Source organism: Pongo abelii, chromosome 6 (genome assembly GCF_028885655.2).
Source record: "Pongo abelii isolate AG06213 chromosome 6, NHGRI_mPonAbe1-v2.0_pri, whole genome shotgun sequence".
NCBI classification, from domain to species: Eukaryota; Metazoa; Chordata; class Mammalia; order Primates; family Hominidae; genus Pongo; species Pongo abelii.
This window is the reverse complement of record NC_071991.2, coordinates 94,512,354-94,532,390: the sequence shown is the minus strand read 5'-3', so window position 1 is coordinate 94,532,390 and position 20,037 is coordinate 94,512,354. Positions and strand designations below refer to the sequence as shown.

Here is a 20,037-nt window from a genome sequence, read left to right as displayed (position 1 = left end):
GATCACATGAATTTGACGTTAATTTTACAATTTTAATAACAAATTTATTTTTAGAAGTCATCTCATTATGATTTCTCTGATTAACCTGATTCCATAATTGACTTTGCAATCTTTAGTTAGCCAATACACACCCTCTACCATCATTAATAACATTTTTGCTCCAGCTTATTAAGAAATGATGCTCATCTCATTTCATGCTCTGGAAGCCTGACGTCAGGAAAGGCAGCTTTAATTATAAGCTTTAAGAACAGAAGCTTAATCTCAACTCGGATTTAGCAAATTTGAAAGCACTGTTAAGGCTACCTTCATTCACAGTTACCTGGATGTTGGGTCTCCTTTTTCTTAAATTAATTGTTGGTATACCTACACCAATAGGCTGAAGCAACAGAAAAATGGTAATTCATCATACTACGTATCAACATAGGTATGGGTTCTATCCTATAATCAATTTTCGTCAGATATTTCCTTGATTGGAAAAAGGTCTAAATGATAGAATTCAAAATATTTGGTAGGTATGGAGTTCATGAGTCAATAAAATAAGAATGTAAAAATATCTTCAATGAATAAAAACTGTTACTTTTTAAGAAAAATGACTATTATTTTTCTTTTTCTAGAAAAGTACGTATTTGGGAAGTGGGAAAAATGGTTGTTTGTCCCAGATTACTTTTCCATCGATTTGACCAAAAAAAAAAAAAAAAAAAAAAAAAGAGAGAGAGAGAGAAATAACAATTTTCTCAAAAAATTGACCCAAATATAAATATTTTTAATGTCCATCCCTCAATTCATATGTTGAAATCCTCATCTCCAGAGATGATGGTATCCAAAGGCTTTTGGGAGGTGATTAGGTCCTGGTTGGTGGGTCCCTCATGAATGGGATTGGTGCCCTTATAAAAGAGGTCCTAGAGAGAGACACGTCTCACCCCTTCTCCTCCATGTGAGGTTAGAATGAGAAGATGACTGTCTAGAGGGAGGCAAGCCCTCACAGAACACCAATCTGTCCAAGCCTTCATCTTGCACTTCCCAGTCTTCAGAACTATGAGTTACTAAATTCTGTTTATAAGCCACCCAGTCTATGGTATTTTGTTATAGCAGCCTGAATGAACTAAGGAAATTATACGATATTAAAAAGTTTCAACGTTTCGTATTTGTGCCTTTGTTTTCTGAAGTGATACCAAATGTTATATCTATGGAACTAATAGAGAATGTAACCACAACAGTGTAGATTTATTTTAAATATTAACTTCTCAAACATAGATTATGCACAGTTTCCTATACAATACATATTTCTTAGAATTGAACAAAATGAGATATCTAATTAAGTAGACCTAACCTGGCTACTTCAATGACACAAAATGGAAGAAAGTTAAAATCCATTTTGGAATAAAGCAGAATACATAATTCAACATATGTCAAAATGTGGTCATGCTGGTAAAAGTACACATTGAGAAAATATGTTATGAATCCTTAAAAAATTAAATATGTGAAAAGTCCATAGCTATTTTATGATATTCTGGGGCTTTTAAAGAACACCCATCTTCTACGAAAAAACCTTCACTGAAATATTTTTAATTAGGGTTACAATATCAGGAAGAAAACACAAAGCACTGATCACGGAATGCTTGCATAACATTAGACTTTCACCTTGTTAAATAATAATGGCTGCTATAGATATAGCATTATTTTTCTTCACTTGTATTAATGAATTTCTGATAAAATAATTAAGATTAATTTTGTTAATATACTGTTACCATATGTTCCTTTGTATTTGTCGATTTCTAAAGCAATTATCTTATACTATATCATCCTTTTATGAGGTCTTGTATCAATCTGTATAGCGTGCTCCTTTAGCCACAAAATGGAAATCAAAATATTTACTGAGTTAATGATGAGAATTCACAAGCATGAATTTCAGAAATACAGAATAAATTGATGTTCAGAATAATTTCTTTTTCATGGTGTTCTGAAATAGTATTTTTGGAAATGTCTTTCTGTTACATTTAATATTTGCTTTAATAAAATTCAAATATAAAGATATGCAAAGCTAATTTATAATATGGAAGAAAAATATCAATTGGGCTTTAATGAAGTTGCTAAAGAATTTTTCTCTGTAATATTATAAATTTTAGTGAATTATTTCAAATACGAGCCAAATATAGGTTGTCATTCAAATAGTAATGTTTTCTACATAAATATTGGTTATTAGTAGAAGAATGTAGAAAACAAAAAAAACTTCAAATTATTACTTCTCTTTCACTACGAAAACCACCTAAATTGTTACAGCCATTAGATGGTAGATTTTATATATATATCCATCATATATGCATTATTGTACTTATTCTTCTGTCTATGATATATGTTAGTTCCTTTGGGTGAGGGTTAAGGTTTATAATCATAAAAGTAGAGATCCTTCACACCCTTCATCACATTACTTTTTTTTTTTTTTTTTTTTGAGATGGAGTTTCGCTCTTGTTGCCCAGGCTGGAGTGCAATGGTGTGGTCTCGGCTCACTGCAACCTCCACCTCCCGGGTTCAAGGGATTCTCCTGACTCAGCCTCCCAAATAGCTGGGATTACAGGCATGTGCCACCACACCCGGCTAATTTTGTATTTTTAGTAGAGACAGGGTTTCACCATGTTGGCCAGGCTGGTCTCCAACTCCTGCCCTCAGGTGATCTGCCCACCTGGGCCTCCCAAAGTGCTGGGATTACAGGCATGAGCCGCCATGCCCACCCCACATTACACTTTTATTCCTTTTGAATTACTTTAGTTAGGGGGATTTAATTGGAAATACACTGGATATACAAAGCCCAAACAATAATACTCCAAAATTATAAAAGATTTTAAGATATAAAAAGATAAGTTTTCAAGCTGTAGCAAAATCATAGGATGATTAGCCAAACATAAATTACTCTTTTAAGAGGAATTTAACAGGATATGCTTTTAAAGAGCTGTGGTAGTTTAATAATAATATGAAAAAGTACTTATGCAACATTTATGTTAAAACAATACATTTAAGCATAACTAGGGTGATCAACAGCTACATGTGCTACAAGTAATTATGTGATGAATTTGATATGGAAATAAGTTCCAAAGTCAGATAAACTAAAATAGACATTAGTTATAAAATGTAATATTATTTAATGTATTAAAATATATAATTAATGTATTACATTTAATGTATTTTGCATTCAATATCAATAGTTTTCTTATGGATTTGAACAATATTTAAATGACACAACTTTTTATGTATGTATGTTCACACACTTGTGGTATATTCTAATATATGACTAACATTAAATATCCAAGACTTGGGAGAAATAAGTAGTATGCATAAGTCTGCATGGTTTAAAGGATCTTCAATATTATCTTCAAAGTTTAACAATAACTAAACGGATGCTTCTAAAGTTACAATTATAAGACTTTGATTAATTTTACATCTAAATAAATTTTGCTATTAATGCCCTGTGAAGCAGTTCATGAAGAGTGAAATGAGCTGTACAAGATAATTTATGAAAATATCTTGTATCTTGAGAAAATAGGCACAAAAATTAGGATAATATGGTTCATCGATGGCATTTTATCTCTTTCAGATTAACTTGCTGATTAATAAATACTTCCCATTTCTGAAGCCCATCACATGAATTTTACTTATTCAATCTCTTACATCTCTTTACAGGCCTGTCCTAAAGTAAAAGGAAAACCATTCTGGGAGATGGAAAGCAGAGTTAATTACTAGAAGAGAAGGGCAATAGAAAATGTGGCCTCGACATAGATAAATATTACTAATATTTATCAGGTTCACACTCATGTCTGGAGCAATATCCTTTATTATCTTACAGCCTTAAAATTAAAGTCAGAAGTGGGATGCATGAAATTGAGGCTCAGTGGGTGATAATGGCTGTCCTTGAGATAAAAATATTAGTGCAGCTAAACTGGTAACAGAAAATGAAAACTGCTTTCACACTTTCATATAGTATAATGTGTGGTCCTTGTCATCTAAGAAGAGAGCCACATTAGAGACTGTACTTTGATATTTAGTGTTATACGGTAAATTTTAAAACAACAATCCTATTAAGAACATTAATCATTAATTCTACAAAACACTAATCACCATAAACAAATTATATACCGACCTTTGGCTGAAGATTTGGATGTAATAAAACATAACCATTAGGATCGATTGCAAAGTAATACCCATTGGGGCACAGCTGGAAAAGAAAAAAAATAAGCTTGGATATGCCTGAGTCACAATTAGAAATCTATATTCTTTTAAATACATAATGTATTAAATACACATTTTATAGCATGTTGAAAGATAACATGGAATCATTTTATTTTAGAGATGCTTTTAACCATTTGGTTCCTTTGCTAAGATAACTGCCCATAATTTTTGAGAATTACCTAAGTGCCAAACTAAATTAGTACAGAGTTCTAACTAGAAAGGGTATCAAAAGAGCAAATTTCATCTTACTGTAAAACGTGGTGTCAGTCTTTTAATATCTTCCAAAGACACATCTACTCCCATCACACCAAGAATCAGCTGGTTCTATAATAAGAGAGCAAAAATGGCATTTTATGTCAAAAATTTACATATTTTTACACAATTATCACATGCTCATCTTTTACTTGCATTATGGTTATATTCCATATTAGTTTAAATGTATATATAGGGTGAAGCACTCTTGGTGTCAATTTACAAGGATTCTCAGCTTTGTTTCCCACAACTTTATCATCATCATTTAACTTAGCAAAGAAAATCTAGATAATTGAGGCTAAAATATATAAAAGATAAATAAAAGTGTTTGACACTTCTTGTACCCTTTTCTTCTAATATTTATTTTCACTGCTATTGTACAGTCAGCCCTTATAGCTGTGTGTCTATGTATGTGAGTTTAGATTGACTTTATGGTTTACTATAATTAAGAAACCACAAGAATGTCCAGCTTAAAGATTATACAATATAGAATAAGAACACATTGGATTTTTGCTGCAGATAGTTCCTGTGTATGTAACTATCCTAAAAGTATGTGACCATATTGGTGATAAAATCCTCAAAATACTATTTCTAGTCGCTGCTAATAACTTCTATATACCAAGCAACAGGCATCCTAGTTTTAGGTGCAAGTAGAGGAGGCTTGTGGCAAACTGCTATCATAATCTTCTATGGGACATAAAGATGGAAATTGTGTTAAAATTTTGAGTCCAAAATTGTTGTTTCAAATGGAATTATATAAATTATAAAATAATAAGCAAAAAATTATAAACTCTAGTAATTACAAAAACATTTAAACTTTGTGTAGGTACAGATAGAGTAAGAAAGTTGTATCAACAACTATGCTCTTTTCCATGAACCAATCCTAGTCTGAGCAAAAACTTCCCAACTGAAGCAATCTCTTAGTTCACAGTGAGATCTGTGAACACGTATGAGAAAGTGAGAGTTACTCTTTTATGAGTTACAATATTTAGAACCTGCAGATAGTTAAGAATGGTAATGGGCCCCCAAAGAGAAATAACTGTTTTCTATGGCCACCTTATTAAAATAAGGAGTTCAATTGAGATATATAATAACTGATCAAACAATGCTTAAGTGCAACAGACTTCATGAAACCATAAACTGGAAATAAATATCCACTCAAATCAAGTATATCACCTACATTATAAAATCAGTTCCTAGTATTAAAGAAGTCTTAACTTCAAAATCTCAAATTCCTTCTGAATCAAGCTAAAAAATTGGAATGCAATCCTATTTAAAATCAAAAGCATTTAACAAACAATAAGTACAAGATACATATTTTTTAGAACTGTTAAATAGGCATTTTACTGCATTGACAAAAAACCAGTGCTATAGAAATTAAGCAGTCTATGAAATTATTCTTCCTGTATCCTAAAAATAGAAAAAAAAGAGAAATATTAATTTAAATCAGATCCTTAAGTTATATGATAATTTTTAAAAAGCTATTGTTTGGGAGTTGGGGAGGAATGATTTAATATACCAATGTACACCTGATACAAACATCACCATGCTTTTGGTCTTTGGATTTTTCTTTCTAAACTCCATTAATATCTCAGATGGATTCTTAAAATGTGCACACAATATTACTGTCCATTTATCATATAATTACTCCCAGAGTCTGACTCTGTGTTCTCATCAGGTCATAGTTAAGTGGAGTTAAGTTGAATCTTGGCTCTAGGGCAACAGAGAGTTTGACCTGCATTTCCTTTTTCCCAGGTGGTTATCGCATAGGCAGCTGTTGCCTTTGACCTCTGGCCTCACAAGACAATTACACTGCATGTATTTTCTTATGGAAATATCTTATCCATGTTGAGCTTCAACGTCACAGTTTGTCATTTATTATTATTAATTTTATCAATTAACTTTTAACCTTTAAGTTTGTCTTATTTTCAAATTGGCCGGTTATGTTGAAGACCGGAAGAGTTCCAGTAATGACAAGTCCCAGTTCCTAAAAATAGATTCAGAGAGAAAGGGCAAATTAAAATTACAATTTAAGCTTTGTCAGAGTGCATTAACCTTTGATATCTGAGACTGCATTTTATAGTTACTTTATAAAGAGCCACAAAAACTAGTAACTCATTTTGAATATCTATTAAAATTTATTTTTAAAATATCAATGAAAATATCTTGGAAATAATTAGGACCTACTAGGCAGCTACTGAAGCATGCAACATTTAAAATAATACTCTAATATAACTTTAAAAATAATCAGCTTACACAAATGGTCAACAGCCTGTATGCATTTCAGTAACCCTGTGTCCTCCCCCTTTTTCATAGTGATAGTTCACCTAATATCAGGGCCTCCATAAGCAGAGTGATAATAAAATATTATTTTAAGTGATTTATTTAGCTTCCCTTTTTGTAGCCTTATTCTTAATTTTTTTATGCCCTAAGCCAAAGACTTCATGCTAAATGACAAATGTGCAGTTGAATAACATGATAAATAAAAGGAACATTCTATTGATACTGCATATCTGGGATATTTTAAGTAAATGTTATGCTCTTCAGAAGAAGCAATACTACTTCTAAATAGACCCCAAAATAAGTAGTACTTTTTGACAAAGTAAAATTATGAAGAAAAGACAACTGCAAGCATCAAATATAAAAGTCTAGTCTGAAGAGTTTAACATAGTAGAACTAATGCCATCCTATTAATCAGCACACAATTGAATATATTAAATGAATCCATACAGATTATTCAAAATAAACTGATTTTCAAGTCAGAGTTTGCTTTTGTTACTGACATCTATATCCATTATAATTTTTAACCACTATTTCATGTCAAAACTACATTTAACAAAATCACTCTTTCAAATAATTTTTAAATTATTGTTTGACATTTTGAGTTTGCTAAAATGAGAAAATATTCTTAATCTTCTCACAAATAGTGATTCCAAATCCAAATCTCAAGAACTCAGAACAGAGTTCTGGAATCAGAACGGAGTTCATAAAGTTGGATTTGGAATCATTATTCATTAGAACATTAAAAATATTTATTAATATCAGGGAGCAAATGTTGTGGTATCAGGTTGTGGTTCATAATTGTGCACATACGAGGCCCAAATTCAATGGGAATATGAATGCATTAGGGAGGAGAGGCAATAATAGAGAAGCTTCCAGCAGACCAAGATACCAAATTATTTGCAACAAATAAAACTAAGGAAACAACCATACGTATTTGGGTGCACGATGATTGATATGGTTTGGCTGTGTTCCCACACAAATCTCATCTTCAATTGTAGTTCCCATAATCCCCCACGTGTTGTGGGAGGGATCCAGAGGTAACTGAATCATGGGACGGTTTCCCCCATGTTATTCTCGTGATAGTGAGTAATTTCTCACGAGATCTGATGGTTTTATATGTGGCTTCCCCCTTCGCTCAGCACTTATTCTCTCTCCTGCCGCCCCGTGAAGAGATGCTTTCCACCATGATTTTAAGTTTCCTGAGGCCTCCCCAGCCACATGGAACTGTGAGTCAATTAAACCTTTCTTCTTTATAAATTACTCAGTCTCGGGGATTTCTTCACAGCAGTGTGAGAACAGACTAATACAGTGATAGATACATGTTGGTGCTTATAAAGTCCTAACGAAGAACATTAGACAATGAAACATCCTTAATTATATAAATTAATGCTTCCAATGAAAACCTCCCACCTCAATAAAGTCAGGCTATAGATTAATTTATAAAACTGGATCCAAAAGATAATTTAGTAAAGATTTGGTGAAGTGTCTATTAGTGCTATAATCTATATGCATAGTTTTAAAAATGCTACCATGGTTTAAGACAAGGTAGATATGGATGTAATCATTTCCTTTGCATTACTTTTGCACTTATACTGCATACCATAATTTGCTTCTAAAAATGGTAAAATGTAGCCTAAAGTGAGTTACTAGATTACTAACATTAGATTTAAGATAATTATGAATGAAGTCATTGGGGCCCAACTTGAATTTTTTCTCATTTATTAAGCAGACCAAACACTTGTACTCTACTCCTGAGCACTGCACATGTCTCTAGAAAATAAGAGAGAAATAAAACAAGATTTCTCTACCCTGGAATTTTAAAAAATATTTTCTAGAGCCAAACTCTTGTCATATCTCTTTTTATAAAGAGCTTCGCTTTGTCTCCTAATTAAAATGAGCTCTCCACAATATTGTCCTAATCTCCCCTTATCACCAAAAATGACCAAGGTATCATTTTTTTGATATACTCAGTGCTTCCCCAACTTTTATGCTATACCCCATTTCTATGGTTTCACTTCTCACCACCAATTGCAAAAATCTTACACTAATATGATCAGCTAAAATGTCTCCATTTTCTTAACCACAACCCACTTTGCTCCCAATATTGGCTTCTTTATTTTGAAGTCAGAATTCTTTTTCTCATTATATCCATTATATTTGGTTTTGAAATATATTTACCTTTTCCTTTGTAATATAACTGTTTATTTTTGACCAACATATATTTTTAATCTGCTGTGTGGAGAGATTATAAACAAATAACTAGGAATATATGAGGATCACTTTATCATCTTCAAACCAGTAAAAATAATGCTGTATGTGTCCAATGAATAGCAAATTCACGTGTTCCTGTTGTTGTTTTTTTTTTTTTTTACATTCAGTTTCAGCTTATAGCACAGCACATTTAGAACCAACATTTCCTCCTAATGTCATTTGTGCTATCAGTAAGAACCTTACCAGCAATACAGACATGCTGGCTAATGAACTTCCAGTCAAAGGAAACACAACAGGGCATAATTATTGACTCCTCCTATCATACACTGTCCTGTGATGGATTTGAAAAGTGCAACATTTTGACCACAGCTTTGGATCACTATGTGACCTTAAGTAAATATGTGATGTCTAAAAGGAACACTGGACAGTAATTTTAAGCTAGGGCTTGAGGTAAGCAAGCTTCATTTTATCTTTCTTAGCGTGCAAGGCTGCTGTTAATAGTGCCTATTTTTCTTCTAACTTCCTGTATATGTTTATTTTCTAAAAAACCAAATGATAAGTAATTTTGCCCCATGGGTTCATCATTACATTTGGAAAAGTAGTAACAACATATCACTGAACTCCAAGTAGGGAAAAGGGTTACTGAATCAGCATTTATTTTTCAGGTCTTATTATTTTGATTCTCTCCAAATATATTATTTTAGTAAATCATTAATAAATTCTTCTCATTAAGACTAAACATAAGAATAAAGCTTAAGTGCGATGATTATTATTTACAACTTTTATGTCAGGAAAGTAAAAATTACATGTCAAAGATTTTCAACTTTGGCCCTATTGACATTTTTGGAGGGAAAATACTTTGTTGTGTGTGGTAGGCGTTTTCCTCTGCATTATAGGATGTTTAACAGTGTGCCTGGCCTCTGTCCACTCAAGGGTGTCCAATCTTTTGGCTTCCCTGGGCCACACTGGGAGAAGATGAATTGTCTTGGGCCACACCTAAAATACACTAATACTAACAATAGTTGATGAGATTTTTAAAAAAGCAAAAAAATTTCATAATGTTTTAAGAAAGTGTACAAGTTTGTGTTGGGCTGCATTCAAAGCCGTCCTGGGCCACAGGTTGGACAAGCTTGTTCTAGATGCCAGTAGGAACCCCTCCCCTCAAGCCATGACAATCAAAAATGTCTACATATTTTTTCCAAATGAACTGTGAGGGGCAAAAAGACCCCCCTGTTGAGAACCACTGCTTTTAAATATAATGACATATCTTTACTAAAATGTCAATTGTGCAATGGACAATTTAACATGTGTTTGTTATTTCACACCAGATTTGATCACCTCAATGATGTATTTCCATAAAAAGTCTGAGGTTGAATCTAGCACAAAAGATTATATTAATACATGAAGAAGTTTGTGATGATTTCAGTATAGGGTAAAGTTTTTGCCTATCTAATCGCATGTACTCCTGAGTTTTAGCAGATCCAGCTATAGCCGTGGAGGCTAGACATGCTTCTACTAGACTAGCTCCTCTACTTTAAAAATACTTTCTTCAAAATTATTGTTCAAAATCTGCAAAAATAGATTCTAATTCACAAAGACTTTCATCTTTTTTTTTAACATTAACAATTTAAAAACTTATTGAAATGCCCATGTATTCAACATTCCAGGTTGGAAATTCTACATTCTCAGTGAAGGGATCAAGTAGACAATAAGCTAACACTTTGCATTTGTAGTTCTCTGCTACACACAAGTCTATGTTTTTATGTAAATTATATAAAATCTAGGAAAGAAGTCTTTGATAGAAGAAATTTTGGGGAGGGTTTAATGAAAAGGAAAACAGAGACATCATCTAGAAAGAAGTAGAAATCATCCGTGTGCTTCTGTTATGACAGTCTTTGACTGAACAGCTCAACCTCTTACCAATGCATCCAGGTACACATTTGTCCATTGGACTTGCTTAGCTTTGTCTCCTGCTAAAACCATTGGTCTTCCCAAAACATCCAAATATTCCTGTTTATGAAAAACAAAAGTTGTGGTTAAAACTAGGAATGCTGTGTTGAAATAAAAATTACAGAGAAAAAATATTCTAGAGTTAAAAATGAATATAGAATCAAAATTATTGAGACTGAATACATAATCAGTTAATTTCTATTTTGGGTACTCCATAAGTGGTATGGCTACGTTATTTTGAATCAACAATATTCGACTTATATTATTTATACAATATATCTACCCCAGTTTTTTTCTAGTAACAATCAGAGCATTGTTTTTCTGTGTTACAGCCAGTAAGTGAAATAGGTTCCTTGTAAATTGTTTCATGTTAATCTAAACTATTTAAGGCTCTGTGATTTACTGCGTGGAATTGTACAAATTTAAAATCATAAAGCAGCCACATACTTTCTTTCATATCACAGATTGTTTGGCTGAAATTCAAAACTACATTTAAACACATCAAAAAATAAAGGAAATACTGTGCCAAATCTAGACATTAGACTCAAATGCAGCTGCTGTTTCATTTCAACATTCAATGTATTCAGTATTCACGTCCACAAATGCCATGTTATTTATGCTAAATTTTGACTTAGTTTATTTTGTAGATCTTCAGCTATGTTTAAAAAGAAGTAGCAATTTTCATAGTAATTTATGATTATTTAAAAAGAATAAATATTTAAATTAACTTAATTACTACATTCTACAAAAAGTTATTTAACAGGCATGTTTTCAACTGCATAATGTCAGAAAAATCATCTCCTTGTTGTAACTTTATTTTAGATAGGTAAATAGATCCACAGGGGTTATTTGGGAGGTATTTAAGTTCCAACTAGGTCCCTGTACAATTTGTCCAGCATAATTAGTGTTTAATTTTATACATAGTACCTACAATTTGAAGAAACTTTAAAAAATTATTTGCAGTAGACCCAAGTTCAAATTACATGAAATGTATTTTTAGAAAATTTGATTTTATTTATTTTCTATGATGTTTGTAACATCTGAAAATAACAATATACTCATTTTATTAACCTGAGTTTTGGGTATTTGAAAACACTTGCAATGTTAATGAAATAAAACCAATATATCACCAAGATACTCAGTATTTTAATATAGGTGTAATATTAGAGATCTTTTCATTCTTGCTAATTTTCTCCATATTGAGCATATTTAAACCAGAAAAATATCTTTTACTTGAAAAAATAATTTAAACAAGTTTTAAATAATCATACCTGAGTATTGATTCTTATTGCACCAATGGAAGGAATTTCATAATAATAACCTGAAATATACATATATTTTTATACATAAATGTTACTTTATAATAAAGGGCCACAAAATTATTTTATTTTATAAATATTTTATAAAGAGTATTTTGAAAATAATATATTTCACTTCAAAATTGAGCTAATACTGAAATATCAAAATTAAGAATGGTTAATGAATCTTCACAACAAACACACAGGCTTTGTGAAAAATTTCACATTTCTTAGTTACTATAAAATAGGTATTCCTCTTCTATGAAGGAATAGGAAACATGGTACCATTAAAAATATTTTTTCATTGGATAAATTATTAAAGATGCGTGATGGATAATTATTATATTTATATAAAATCTTTGCCTAAATATAACTTTTAGAAAAAATTTAGGTTCTTTTTGTTGCCATGGTATCACAGTTCATTTTTCAAATTAACATATTTTTTTCTCAGTAACATCATTCTTTCTGAGTGAAAATATGAGCTCACTGCACAACATTTGAATTATCCTGGAATGTATAAGATAATATTTTTCAAAAACAGCAATTAAACCACTCAGAGAAAAAAATATATATGTCATACTCTCATATTTAAGCTTTATGAAATTCAGATAGTTTCATTCCTAATTTTTCATGTAAGATTATATCTGATATATATCATTCAGTATAATTCAGTATAATACATTATTTTATGAATGTGGAAATATAATCAGATGTCAGAATTTTCATATAATGTAATGCTAATGTCAAAATTTGTATGTGTTTTCTCTATAAAAGCATGTTCAGAATCTTACTCTTGTCTGATTCTTATAAAAGTTAGCTACAATTTTAGCTTATTTTAAATAAGTACACCTAATAACAACTACCAAAATATTTTTTCTTCTAATTTATTAGAAGAAAACAGATTTGTTACCTTTGTTTTCACAGGCCATCCACTGAATAGGTCCTCTGTCATAATTGTGTTGACCAACTGAAAACGTGAATACACGTACCTGGATGAATTGAAAAACAGGTATTCATTAGGCTGAATAAAATTTAATTGAATGGCAAAATAAAACAGCTAAAATTTCTATTGAAAAGAGTGCTTTCCAGTTGAATGATATGATAAGAAAAACTGAGGCCAGTAAAGCCTTCAGAAAGGGATCAGAGGAAAATCACATAACCTACTGTAAACATAGACTCCAGTTGCTACATTTAAATTTGTACCTGAGTGTCCTGTTGCATATTCCAATCCTCAGGCAGGAGCATGACTAATGTTTCATTCATAGAAAGTACATCTTTCATGGCCAGGCGCAGTGGCTCACGCTTGTAATCCCAGCACTTCAGGAGGCCGAAGCGGGCAGATCACCTGAGGTCAGGAGTTCGAGACCATCCTGGCTAACATGGTGAAACCCCATTTGTACTAAAAATACAAAAAATTAGCCGGGCCTTATGGTGCGTGCCTGTAATCCCAGCTACTCGGGAGGCTGAGGCAGAATTGCTTGAACCAGGGAGGCAGAGGTTACAGTGAGCTGAAATTGTGCCATTGCACTCCAGCTTGGGCAACAAGAGCGAAACTCCGTTTCAAAAAAAAAAAAAAAAAAAAAAAGAAAGAAAGAAAAAAGAAAATACATCTTTGAGGTCCAACCTCACTTCTCCTGTCTCACCTGGTTATATATGTTATCTACATAGCTAGTCACTGCAAAAAAAGTTTATTTCCCTATTTCATAGGTATGTAGTAATGAAAAAGTATTCAGAAAGGTCATTGTACTTCAAAGTTGCTTAACGCAATTAAACTTTGTGATGGTTTTCACCATGGAAATATATAGGATGCACACATATGATTATGTTGTTAGTATATTACTTATTTTCTATAAAAGTTGGCTGACACATATAAATAGATATTCTAAGCTCCTAGGATTTTTAAATATAATCAAAATATTGACTGTTCCTAACATGCTATAAAGTATGCAAATATTTTAAAATCAATTGAGAGTTTTTATAATTTAAGTATTTATTGAAAGACATTGAATTTAAATAATAGTGTGAAAGTATAAAAGGTAAATTCCATGAGGTCAACCTATACTTAATAAAATCATTTTTACATATATTGATTTTTACTAATTTAGTAATCTAAGTAAACCAACACTCTCAGCTCAACATTTTAGCTATTTCTAAAAATAGACATGCAGAAAATCACTTTTCCATGAGTTCAAATTCCAGTTTGAACTATGTTAAGAGCTTTTCCCTAATTCATGTTGATTGACTATTTGAATGGACATTTTCTAATTGTTTTATATCTTTTAACTGTTGCACATGATTTCAGAGCACAAATCTCAAAAGAGATTTCACATCTGTTCTCTGTTCCTTCACTGGTCTTGGCCACACAGATCATATTATAACAATCCCTGCCCCCAAAATGTACATCAGGGATGTTGCCATTTCATTTGTAAGGTTTTAGGTGAACCACTCTTACATCATCCAGGTTTGCCTTAGCTGGTTATGTAAGAGGCCACATGGTGAACATAATCCGAGTTTTAAATACTTCAAATTGTAAGAATAAATGACTGTTTCTAAGTGAATGACAGAAGGTGGTTTTTTTCTCTCTCTCAATCTATCTTTCTCTCCAGGAATTCCCAATCAAAATGCAATGGTTTCATTTTCTCTAATTCATCAGTTAGGTCATTTTTGGGTCTGTCTATAAATTTCAATGTAGGGTTACTGCTTACATAGTTGAGCTTACTTCTAAATGGAAATATTTTTATAAGCAGGTTGACCACCCTAACTGATAATTCAATTTAAATGCCATACCCTAAACAATCATCAAATGAATTCAAGTCAGGGAAAATGTCCAGATGCTCCAGAAAGCACTGGGGGATCTCCCTCATACCTAACATTTGAACCCATACCTCAAATTTTCAACGGAAGCATGGCTTTGCCTAGAAGTTCCTGTTACCACAACAATCATCTAGTGAAACATTTTTCATAAAACACTTTTCAGTAAAAAAATAAACAAGTAAGACTATATGAATCTTATATCTATGTCTCAGAAAGGCAAGCACTTCTAATAACATCGAGGCTACACTCAGATCCACACATATGATTATCTGACTGATGTTATCATTCAAATAGTCCAAATAAACACTAGACCCACCCCCCCAAAAAAAATGCTTGTTGCTTTATTTATTTTGCTATAAAAGTTTCACTTAACTTCTATGTGTTTGCTTACATGGACCCCTCAGAGGTTGTCAAAATTAACGTATTTGGGATCAGGGCTGGGGTAGTGCACATTCTGTCAGCTTTAATTATAATTTTTGAAACATGCCAAACTCTTTTTTAAACCTCTTTGTTCTTTTTCTTGCATAGGTTCTTGGCTACTTAAATGTAAGCTGCATTAACTAACTGAATCATTCCCATATCATCAATGTATAATTTGTACCCCTTTTCTCAATTTTCATTTGCCTTGTTGTAGAGATTTTTAAAGACATTATTTTCCTGAAATTTTATTCCAAGTGTTTATTAAAATCCTAACTGCAAATGCAACCTTCTTTATAATTTATACAACTGCTTTACCATTACAATATTTATGCAATCTAATATGCCCAAGATTATTTTATCTTGGGTTTATGTATATGTATGTATATACACACACACACATACAAACACATATGCACATAGGTATTTAATGATTTTATGGATTATATAGATTATCTTAGAGCTTTCTATAATGATCTTATAAATATATATTCAGTTGAGAAAAAGTTTAATATAAGTCATTCAAAACTTAGGATCTATTGCAGTGCCTTACACACATTCTTTGTATGACAGTAAAAAATCAATATAAAAAAATTTCATTCCCTAGTGCCATACCATTGTTGAACTTGTTTTTTCTTTGTACATTTTAGCTAATTACATAAGAATTTTAACTTCACTGATTTCATAAACATTCGCATTACATATTGTATAGTGCATATATATAATGTATTGGTTAAATTTAAAAGAACTTTTGTGTACACAACTTTCCACTTGGAATTGTAAATGGTTTCATTCCTCCTATTCCATACTATACTACTGCCACCATGTGGAATAGTCAATGAACTGAATTCCAGATGCTGAAGTCCATAGAGATGATTGATACCCCGCTTCTTCAGATGTATTTTTTTTTACTTCTTTAAACTTACAGTTCTTGTTTAGCCTTAATTTTGGAGTTAAAGAAAAATAGTGATTCCTCGAAATATGTGCAATTTAAAACTTAAGGTAAATTACCTTCTCAAAGATGTGTATTTGTACAGTTCTTTTAAGCACACTTGCATGATCTTACATAAAAACAAAATGACATACAAAAATAACTCAAAATGCTTAACTGGTAGTCACACAAGCTAAATATTTCAGCTTAACTCTCACTTAAGCAAATCACTTACATTAGAGCAGGTCTACATCCAGGCTAAGGCGACTTTTGTGGAGAAAAAATTCCTTTACTCATGCCTAGTAGTATATTTATAATCACAACACTAGGTTCATATAACAAATGCACATGAAATTTTTCTGTTCTGAGTAAAATGTTCCTAGAAAATTAGCTAAATGTTTCTCAACATGTATGATTTTATGTAGGCTCATCTTTCAAAATGTTTGCTTCTATGAAATTTTCATCATAGAGTCACACAAGACATATACAGTAACAGATGGCTTTGACAAATATTTTTCATAATGCTGGAGTACAGGTCTTCAACAGAAATACTGTGGGAAGCTTGTATTGAATAAACATTGGATTGGGCTTTAAAAGTTCCAAGATTATACAATTTAGCTTCTATTGTAGTGCCTTACTCATAAATGAAAACAAACGTTTGTTAAAAACAAGTGAATAGATACTTGAGTGGTTTCTACTTCTTACCAGAGGGATCTAAGACAGACTTTGGTGTTATCCAACGTATCAATAAGTTAATTACAGTATGTGGTAAGAGCAGGACCAAAACTGGGCTATTAGTTGTCTTGCATTTTGCAATTTGGGCTGTTTCACTATACTTACATCATCATACATTCTTAATCTTTTTGTTTAATATTAAATAAGCAGACATCCTTACTGGAGGTAAACAACTTTTTAGGCAAAATGTCCTTAGTACACTTATTTATGTACTATATTATTCCTAGAAAATAAAAAAATTTCTTATAATTCTGGATTCACACATAGTTATATAATTGTAAAAGCAATAGTAATTTGGGGAGCAGACTTAATAAAATTAAACTTAAGTCCAGGTGTGGTGGCTCATGCTTGTAATCCCAGCACTTTGAGAGGCTGAGGTGGGTGGATCACTTGAGCTCAGGAGTTCAAGACAAGCCTGGGCAACATAGTGAGACCCCCATCTCTACTAAAAATACAAAAATTAGCTGAGCATGGTGGCTCACGCCTGTAATCCCAGCTACCCTAGGGTGCTGAGGCAGGAGAATCGCTTGAACCCAGGAGGTGGAGGTTGCAGTGAGCCTAGATCATACCACTGCACTCTGTCCGGGCAACAGAGTGAGTGAGATTCTGTCTTGGTGGGGTGGGGGTGGGGTGGGGGGGTAATTAACTTAAAAATTAAATTCCTGGACAGGTGCGGTGGCTCATGTCTGTAATCCCAGCACTTTGGGAGGCTGAGGCAGGTGGATCACGAGGTTAGGAGATCAAGACCATCCTGGCCAACATGGTGAAACCCCGTCTGTACTAAAAATACAAAAATTAGCTGGGCATGGTGGCACACACCTGTAATCCCAGCTACTTGGGAAGCTGAGTCAGGAGAATTACTTGAACCTGGGAGGCGGAGATTGCAGTGAACTGAGATCACACCACTGCACTTCAGCCTGGTGACGGAGTGAGACTCCGTCTCAAAACAAAAAACAAAAAAAATTAAATTCCTATGACTTTTTCATAGTTATAAACTTACATAATTTTACTTTTAGTTGTTTCAAAAACTATTTTTCCTCTGAAAGGAACATTATAATTCCAATAATTCAAATTTGGTATTACAGCTCTGGCCTACTTGATTTGAGAAGACTTTTAAGTAAGAGCAGTTTTGGCTATTTACAATGTATTACTGATTTGCTCCTTATATCCCACTGATTTGTAACTTTATCCTACAGTTCTGACTTCTGCTAATCTGTTTTTGTTTTGTTTTGTTTGAAAACTAAAATACTTGTCTTCAGTTAAGAGTTTTCCAAAGCCACAGGGTCAACCTATTTTAAAAAGCCATAGGAATTTGTTTCCCAGCAGAACCCAGTTACTGGAAACTGTCACCTCAACAATTATCAGTTACCCGGAGTTCAACTTTAATTTACAATAGGCAAATCTCCAAAGAATAATGGAAATTAGTCTATGAAGAAAGCCAATAAAACTAAAATAAAAACTTCAGCCTTCGAATCATGTTAGAAAAATGAAATCAGAAATAGGCTTTATTAATCTACTCTCTGTACTAAAATTTTTGGCATTAAGCCTATGAAAATACCAGATTGGATGGAATATTTTAGGGTAAAATTCTAATGTGGTTTCCATAATTCACAAATACATCAGAATCCAGAGCATTTGACTAGCCTATATCTCCAGTTTTATAGCATTATGTAATAAATAAAAGTGTCCAAATTCACCTTTCACACTTTATTTTATAAAGCCCAAGGATCTGAAAGTTACTTGCAGCCTGCAAAGTTTTGGCGATCCACCTTAGTCTGTGAAAGCTGTGAGGAGCAGATCCCTGTGGTGAAGTCTTGCTGTCTGACTTGAAGGCAGGCTCCTGGGTGGGCAAATTATGATTAGCATAGCCACAGAGCTGCTCAGAGAAAGACACAGACAAATGGCCAGTCAGGCGCATTCTGCATGAGGTTACGGAATTCAGACTGTAGGTTACCATCTTGACTCTGCCACTTAGTAGCCATATGACTTTCAGCAAGTTACTTTACTTTTCTGATTTTGTTTTTCTTATTTCCAAAATGGGGGTGATGGTGATGATGATATTATTATTATATCATATGATTATTCCAGTTGTAAATGAAACAGTAAATATAAGGCATTAATATATGGAAATTATAAGCTCTAAGTATTAGCTATGGTAATGAAGATGATGAAGACAACAATGTCCTTTATAGTCAAACTATTAGTATTAAATGATGTAATATTTTCCGTTAGTGGGTCTTTAGCCTTTTATGCCTCAAGAGAAACCTAAAATAACTCAAAATAACACCTTCCTAGATGAGCAAATTTGGTGAGCTTTATCACACTTAGCAACAAACTCTAATGAAAAAGGGTCAGTATTTTCTAAATGCCATTATGTCCACATAAGATATATCTATATGAAATTTCCCATATTTATTGCAAATTTACAAATATGGCCAACATATCTGCTAGAGGGTCTGACGGAGAGAAGAATTTAATCGATGTCTGTTGAATTTGCTCAAGTAAGTAAAACAGAAAAACTGTTTTATAAACAGCAACAAAGTGCAGTAGTCATGTAAGTTTTGCACACACATTCACAAAGAACCAAGCTAGTATTTCTCTTATGTGTCTTACCTGTGGGTGTATGACATATTTGCATACTATGATATTTTTAATTCACTAGCAACTATAATGAATCATCCTCATAACATCAGATTATAAGGAAGTAATCTGAGGTTTCCTTTTTCTCTATATGCATTTAGTACTAGATAAAGGAAGAATAAGCTATGGGCCCACTGAATTTCCAAGCAACTTGCAGTTCTGCAAAGAATATTATCAGCTGAGAGGTCAGAATATAAGCTGTATGGTGATTTATTTCAGATGTTTCTCTTGGGAAATGTCAAATACTTCACTGACACTGATAATGAGAATGCTCATGAAAAACTA

At 32.5% G+C, this 20,037-nt stretch overlaps 1 protein-coding gene across 4 annotated transcripts in view; it reads right to left on the bottom strand.

Moving 5' to 3' along the window:
• The window catches only part of CACNA2D1 (calcium voltage-gated channel auxiliary subunit alpha2delta 1), a 498,772-nt gene that overhangs the window by 55,100 nt on the left and 423,635 nt on the right, over nt 1-20,037 (bottom strand). For all 4 annotated transcript variants that reach the window (XM_024249257.3, XM_024249260.3, XM_024249259.3 and 1 more), the window contains 6 exon segments: nt 13,126-13,204; nt 12,189-12,238; nt 10,888-10,977; nt 6,383-6,460; nt 4,471-4,545; nt 4,133-4,207 (listed from right to left, as the gene is read on the bottom strand). In XM_024249257.3, the coding sequence (XP_024105025.1) occupies nt 4,133-4,207; nt 4,471-4,545; nt 6,383-6,460; nt 10,888-10,977; nt 12,189-12,238; nt 13,126-13,204 (447 nt within the window).